Consider the following 7,633-nt stretch of genomic DNA (forward strand, 5'->3'; position numbering starts at 1 on the left):
TTGGAGTATGCGCTTTATTTTGGGCTATATGGAATAACAGGAATGATATGATTTTTAATGGCAAGAACTTCAACAACTTTTTGCAGGTTATCATCAGAGCGACGTCTTGAATCCGTACGTGGTCATTACTCAGCCATGCGGACTTTAGGGAGCATATGGATATTGGATGCAACCGATGGAAGACGGTCGCACGGACTATCTTCAGCCGGTTTGGATGGCGTGCTAATAATAGGCTAGGTGTATAGACATCGTAGTCTGTTTTTAGCGATGCCGGATATGGCAGTTTTCTTATCATTTTATCTTTGTTTTCATTATGAGCTTCAGAGCTGTATGGATCTAAGACTATGTTTCGAACCTATTTTAATAAGATGGCTGCATGTATCGATTGATGCAGAGGACGGAGGCTCAGTTCTTCCTTTTCAAAAAAAAAAAAAGTATTGATAGGGACTCGGATCGAGTCGTTGAGGTTCCTCGGACGTACGGGGGAAGGAGTAGAAAGGTCTTAAAATATTTCAGTGACATTGAAAAAACCCTAGTTATGGGTCAGATCTTTTCCCAAACGAGAGGTATATAAATTGTTTTGCCCGTAATTATATTGGTTTAAAGCTATATATGTCTCAACTCTATTTTTGTCTTTTGTTTTGCCCTTCTATGTGTTTAGGAGCTTCCTCTATTCTTAAATATAAGTCTTTTTAGGTACTCCCTCTATTAAAACAGTCTAAATCCATTCCTTTTTAGGTACTCTCTCTATTCTTAAATACTCCCTCCGTCCCAAAATAAGTGTCTCAACTTTATACTAGCTCTAGTACAAAATTGTACTAAGCTTAAGACACTTATTTTGGGACGGAGGGAGTATAAGTCTTTTCTAGGTACTTTTTTGGGCAGATGCATCATACTTGCCATAGCAAATACTCTCGCTGTCATTGAAGCACCCTGCCATTGCAGAAACGCTGCGTGCCTTTCAAACCGGTCTCAAACGCTCGGGCTGACTGGCACCCCCCCCCCCCAATTCCAGTCTAAATATGGGGCGGACATGGAAAGCCCGGGTGCACCCGCCTGGCCCAAAGTGGCCCGCATCGATCTCACATATATTCGTTCTCATCCCTTGGCCGGACCAAACGCTAGACACTTTACTCCACTCCAATACACTTCCATCCGCGACCCACCTCACCTTCGGCTATCTTCGGCCTTCTCCGGCATGGCCTCTAGCAGATCCGACTCCGACCAGTCCAGATCCATCGGCTGGGGGGTTATCCCATTCGGAGTGGAGGAGGCAATGGCAGTTCAAATTGCACTCCGTCGCTTCCGCGAGGACAGCTCCACACCGACGGCAGGATCTGTCCGTCGTGACTCCATAGCTTCCGCTCAAAGGGCACTCTGTTTCTATGGGGCGGGATCCCATCGAGAACGGGCCAAGGCCTATCTCGCGGAGGTAATGGTGGAGACAGAGGCGGCTGATGCAGCGGAGCGGGCGGCCGCAGAGGAGGAAGCCATCCGCGCCCGCATTTTGAAGAGACGAAGGCTGCAGAACACGCGCGCCCTCGCCCGTGAGCGGAATCGGGCGGTCTGTGAAATTGCCGGAGTGCCATGAGGAGGAGAAGGAGGTGAGCGGCGGCAAGGACAGCTCCGGTGACGAGAAGATCTGGCTCGATCTGTACCGCGTCTTCGATCGGTACTTCCACGACAAGGACGGCAAGGGCGCCGGGAAGGACAAGGGCAGCCATGGATGATCTCCATCATATAGCCAAACATGCCAAATTTTGGTACGGCGATTGCATGTTAGTAGTAATGGAGTAGCCGGGCAATGTGTGTAATGCGTCGTCGACGTAGTAGTTTGCATGGGTTATGTGGATTTGAGATATGAGATTTAAGGTGTCAGGATATAGAATACATTATTTGAAGTGTGAACGGTTTGTGTCCGTGGACGCGCCCGGTCGCGTCCGCGGGCATTTGAGGGATCCGACTGTAGATGCTCTTATTGATTAAACCTCGACCCTTTTATTCTGGACCCACCACATTCTATAAGGTTTATATCTTTTTATCTACATGAATGATAGTGGTGGATTGTTTGTCTTTTATTTTAATAATATAATATGTTAAGTGCATTTCGTCGGTTTGAAAAGTTAGGTGTTACAACAACAAAAAAGTATAGTTTATATGTCCCGTGCCGTATTAGGCCCTGTTTGGAACCACAATAGATTATAATAATCTGAATTATGAAGATAGATTGTATAATCTGGTTTATAAAAATAATCTAGATGGACATATTTGGAGGTCAGATTATATAAACTGTAATCCAGGTTTTACACTGCATAATGACATGTTTGTCCTTTATTTTTAAAACTTTACAAAGGTAATGGGTCATTAGTAATTCATAATCTGATTTTAGCTGGGGTAAAATAGATTGTAAGTTTTTAATAGTATGTACATCTAATTTTTATAATCTACATCATAATCTGTCCTGTTTAAAGGCAAAATAGATTATAAAAACTGGATTATATAATTTAAGTGGTTCCAAACAGGGTCTTAGATGCGTAATCATTCCAACTAAACCAACTAGTGACTCTGCCCTCAGATAGACAGGTCCGAATTAATTCACTTGGGGTGTGGCACCGGCCGATTGTTTTTTGTCCTTGTTCTTAACACAAAGGCAAGCATTTATATATATATACACCCATATAATCATTCTCATAAATGTGCATACGCACATTTTATCCCTATAACGATCTTTGAGAGACTGACCTGAGATATCATATTGAGGTTTTACGAATTCATCATAAACGTCTTATAGTTGACGAAAAACGTTTCCTTTTATTAAACGCGCATCGTAAAAAATCCTAAAATAAATTTAGAATAACTCTATCATCAGAATTTAAACCATAACGGACTGCAAATAGCACTGTCTTTCTAACTATATATATATGCAAACATAAGTTGGTTTGCGAGGCCCATTGTTGTTGGATGGTGAAGAAAACGTAGTGGCTCTATAGTATCATTATAGTAGGTACTCTAAAGGAAACAGTACTTAACTATTTCATTTTGTAGACCGATGATTAGATTGAACCTATCGTGTGAGTTATTAAAGCCGACCCTATAGCGTACGGCCTGAGAAATGGAGGAGATGAGACACATGTGCATGTTCCCCGTACAGTACCACACGTTGTACATTTACTCGCTCAAAAGTGCTCGGCCGGCATGAACGATCTTCTGACTCTTTAATTTGGGCTACTACATACCTTGTGACGTTGTGTGCGCCGTACTGTAAGTGATAATCAAACTAACTTACTCAGACATGATTTAAAAGACATGGGGAATTTTTCCTCGGTCACTCCGGTCGCCATCTTTGCTGGTCGGCCTCGAGCAGCAAATACCACGGCGGCGACCTCCTCCATCGTGGTTGGAGCCGGCAGCGACGGCTGGCCGGATAAAAGACAGCACGGGGACCAAGGAAGGGGGAGGAAGAAGGAAGCTTGAAACGCCAAATGAGTTGATGCTTTTACCAGATAATATACGCCAGTTTGTAGGGACGTGGAGCATCTGCTCCCGAGCTCATTTGAACTTGGGTGAACAGCAAAATCGGAAAAAAAATTCAAAAATGTATAAAAAATTCTGAATTTTTTAAAACCAACTTTGACAAAATTTTTAAGTGCATGCAAAAATTTGGCATGAATTAACATTTCTACAAGGCGTGGCAAAATAAACAAAATGGATGCTCTGAAAATGCGCATTTTCAGAGTGTCTATTTTGTTTATTTTTCCACGCCTTGTAGAAATGTTAGTTCATGCCAATTTTTTGCATGCACTTAGAACTTTTGTCAAAGTTGGTCTCAAAAAAAATTCAGAATTTTTTGAACATTTTTTCGAATTTGTTTAATTTCATTGTTCTTTGAGCTCGGGAGCAGAAAGACACTTTCGAGTTTGTAGGCGTTTTTTTACTTTTCTTACCAGCGTGACTGCCAGCATAGATTTTTTTCACATTTATTGACGTCAGATTGACTGGTGTGATGCAGTGTCTTAAAAGTGCATGATGTATTGACGTAATTGAAGGGGGTCATGTCATAAAATAAGTCTGGTTGTAATGAAGAATATCATATATTATTATCATGCATATGATAATAGTGTATGATACTATACCCGTAATGCACAGTATCATATGTTAGTATTATATGATATGTCATTTATTACCATGCATGACACATAGTACCATAGTATTTAATATGATACGGTATCATAGTATGGTATTCAACCATCTCTTTCTTCATTTAATTCTATATCACCTCATTAAAATTGTCTACTTCGCATGTATGATACTACTCCCTCCGTCACAGTTTAGAAGGCGCGGTTTCGTTTACATGCATTTTCAGAATAGAAGGGGATTAAGGCGCGTGTCATTTATTGCTTTGTTAATTAGGAGTACTAGTAGGCTGCATGCACTCTTGTTTAGTGGGTGTGTGAGTTACTATGCATTATCTTTTCAAATAATTAGGCGTCATGCGGTTATTATGTGAGCACTAGTAAAAAAATTAGAGCTAATCAAAATTCACCTTGGTCCTAGAGATTGTTCATACGTGCCTTCTAAACAGTGACGGAGGAAGTACCTATAATACTATCACTACGACCCGTCTAAGTTTTTTCAAAGTTGAGTGGACGACATAAGATCCTCTAGGGGTCATTTAGTAAAATTAATACGACAGAGTTTGGCAGGCATGAACAATCTTCTGATTGTATTTAGTTGGGGCTACTATGTACCTCGTGACATTGTCTGTGCCGTATTATAAATGATAATCAAATTAACTTATTATATACTCAAATAATAAAAAGTGCAGCTACACTATTTTGATAGAACAAGCGCATCCTCAGGTAGCACATCATTCCATTTTATTCTGTTTTTTTAAATACTATAACTTTTGAACCGAGCGTGAAAACGATAATTCGTTTTTACGGCTGTGTTTCTTACGACGAGTTCTTTAAAACTAGATATTTTTGAGCAACTGTGGGGTGATATTTAGGCACCTTTAGTACTAAAGAAAAGCAACTTCTTATTAGTGTGCGTAGTATGATCGCCAATCAATAAAAATTTCTTTAAAATTATCTATCATGACTAGAAGGTTAAATAACTTCACCCTTTAGCAACCACATAGCAAATGTGGTCAGCTATTTCCAGAATGAAATGGTTTAATTATGCGTCGGATGTGCATGCTCGGCTCAGCATGCGTTGGATGTCCATTAATTCATGTATGAAAAAATTTCAAAAAGCTATAACTATCAAACCGTGTGTCGAAATTATGATATGTTTTCACCGTTGGGTTCCTCGTGACGAACTCTTCAAAACGAGATCCTGTATGAATATTTTTTGAAGATTTTTTTTCAAAAGCAACTGCAATGTTAGATGAGGCAACACTATAAGGAAAACACTTATCAATGACACTACAGGAAATATGCTCATACATGACGTTTTTTAAGACGTCGTTGATGAATTCGTCATAAATCTATGACGATTTCATCCGAGATTGTCGTAAACCGTTTGAGGGAATCAAATCTACATATAAATTACGACGATGTGAGTTAAAACGTCGTAACCGCATAAGATGATATCGTCATAACTTTTACGACGATTATAAAAATGTCGTAACATGTTCTAACTATCTCCCTCGGATCGATGACATGGCGCACATCCATCCATCCATCCAACTCACCCTCTCACATCCGTCCATGTATCTACAAGAAAAAAATGGAAAAAAGATAACCCACCCGCAGCCAAACCCTAGCTCAGAGTACGCAGTACACTTCCACCACTGCTTCCGCCGCATCCCAAGTCGCCGCCCTCCTGATCCCCCTCCCCTTCCTCTGCTCCGGACACCCCTTCTCCGTTGAGCCGGACGACCCATCCACCTCTACGGGCGGCGGCTGCGGCGTAGCAAGGTCAGGGAGCAATGGCGTCGCCCGGGTCGCGGCGGTGGGCGTACGTGCGGATCATGGCGGGCACCATCCTCGGCGGCGGCCTTGGCTTCTACGTCATGCACCGCATTAAGACCTCCTACAAGGTACGACAGCTCTCGTCCCACCAGCCTACTGTGATTTGGTCGAAGCCGCGGTGCTCACCCCCGCTCTCTTGTCGTGTGCTGCGCCCGCAGGCAAAAATGGAGGAGGGGCTGCGGAGGTACAAGACGCACTTGCTCGCCAAGGAGAAGGAGGCGCAGCAGCTGCAGGACGATGGCTGCCGCGAGGACCAGGCGCAGCTCCTGCCGGACTCGTGATCCCCTTTCCTCCCCTTGCACCGGCTCGCCTTCCCGAGATGTTAGGTCAGTGCTACTTGTACCTACCATGCATCTTTGATAGGAGTAGTTTTTTACTTGTATGGTCTGAATTGCGTGATAAATTTCGGGGCCTGATGCCAAAATTCAGAGCTGTTTGTATTGCCTGTTAGTAACTTGGACTATCCAGATTTAAGCTTTAGCACTTTAGTTTGCCTGTGGTTATCTGATCCAGCCAAAAGCCAAGTGTAAATGTGTTTATGCCTTGCTACCATCTACAGTAGCTATGTCACTTGTATCATTGTTGTCGCAACCTGCCTTGTGCTTCAGTTCTTTCGGGTTCAGGTATACCATGTGGAGCAAGTCGTTGAGCCTTGTTATAAGTTTGGCTTAATCTACTAGTGTCGGCATTGCCATTACCACACTGGTGGATCAGGTGTCGTGGTTTTGTCACGGCAGATGTCCTCGTGAAAGGACTTAGTACTGGAACCATCGCACCTTGGTGGCGACTCAAAGGGGTTAAACGGGAGGAACACGGCGATTTACCCAGGTTCGCCCCCTCGAGAGGAGGTAATAGCCTACGTCCTGCTTTGTGTGTATTGATGTGGATCCGATTACAAGGGAGGCGTAACTCGCCTAACCTAGCACTCGATGATTTTCTGCCCCTCTCTCCTCCTTAGGACTCGCCTTTATATATAGGTCGAGGCCTTAGGGTTTACAAGAGTCCCTTCCTTCTTACAATTCGTGACCATTGTGGTCTCTAAGTCGCCATCCTTCAAAACCCAGAGACCTTCCAGAAATCATAACCGTCCCGCGGCCTTGAACCGGCCAGGCTGAAGCCCGAGTAACCTAGAGGATGAATCGCCTTACTGGTAACCCGGCCCATCTTGGGCGTGTCACTTAATAAGTAATATCCCCAACATTAGGCCCCAGATTGACTTTAACTTTCACGCCAATGCTTCCGCTTAGTTGAAGGTGATTCACTCCTTCGTCTTTCTCCATGCGTCAGAAATTGTAACTCGCCATCTGGCACCGAAAAAATCTTTGAGTCGCCAAACCATTTCCTGTTGGCATCTTCTTATCCCTCGATTCTCGGGAAAACTAACATAATCCCAACGGATCTTTAGTGCATCGTTATCCCAAAATCTTCGGACGTCATCATGGCGAATCTTTTTATTCCCCAGCGGTTCCCGCTCACGGCGCCTCGATTCCAGCGCCCTCCTGATAAATAGACGGAGGGGACAGGGCTGGCGCTTCCCACCTACCAGTCTCGTCAGTCCCCCCCCTCATTATCACAGCAAAAGGCCTCATCGCTTCCCGAGGGCTCCGCCGCCGGCCGCACCTTCCGCCCTCGTCCGAGAAGCTTCAGCGCCGCCCATA

At 43.7% G+C, this 7,633-nt stretch overlaps 1 protein-coding gene across 1 annotated transcript; it reads left to right on the forward strand.

Moving 5' to 3' along the window:
• The first annotated feature begins 5,932 nt into the window (after nucleotides 1-5,932).
• LOC123401859 lies at nucleotides 5,933-6,256 on the forward strand. The gene is made up of 2 exons (XM_045095714.1): nucleotides 5,933-6,043; nucleotides 6,134-6,256. The coding sequence occupies exons 1-2, from the start codon at nucleotides 5,933-5,935 to the stop codon at nucleotides 6,254-6,256; spliced, it is 234 nt and encodes a 77-aa protein (XP_044951649.1).
• The last annotated feature ends 1,377 nt before the right edge of the window (nucleotides 6,257-7,633 follow it).

The sequence above is a fragment of the Hordeum vulgare genome, chromosome 6H, assembly GCF_904849725.1.
Source record: "Hordeum vulgare subsp. vulgare chromosome 6H, MorexV3_pseudomolecules_assembly, whole genome shotgun sequence".
In the NCBI taxonomy this organism is placed as follows: domain Eukaryota; kingdom Viridiplantae; phylum Streptophyta; class Magnoliopsida; order Poales; family Poaceae; genus Hordeum; species Hordeum vulgare.

Coding starts and splice junctions, on each gene's coding strand:
- LOC123401859 (XM_045095714.1), top strand. CDS start 5,933: ATGGCGTCGCCCGGGTCGCGGCGGTGGGCGTACGTGCGGATCATGGCG. Junction 6,044..6,133: donor GCATTAAGACCTCCTACAAG/GTACGACAGCTC, acceptor CTGCGCCCGCAG/GCAAAAATGGAGGAGGGGCT.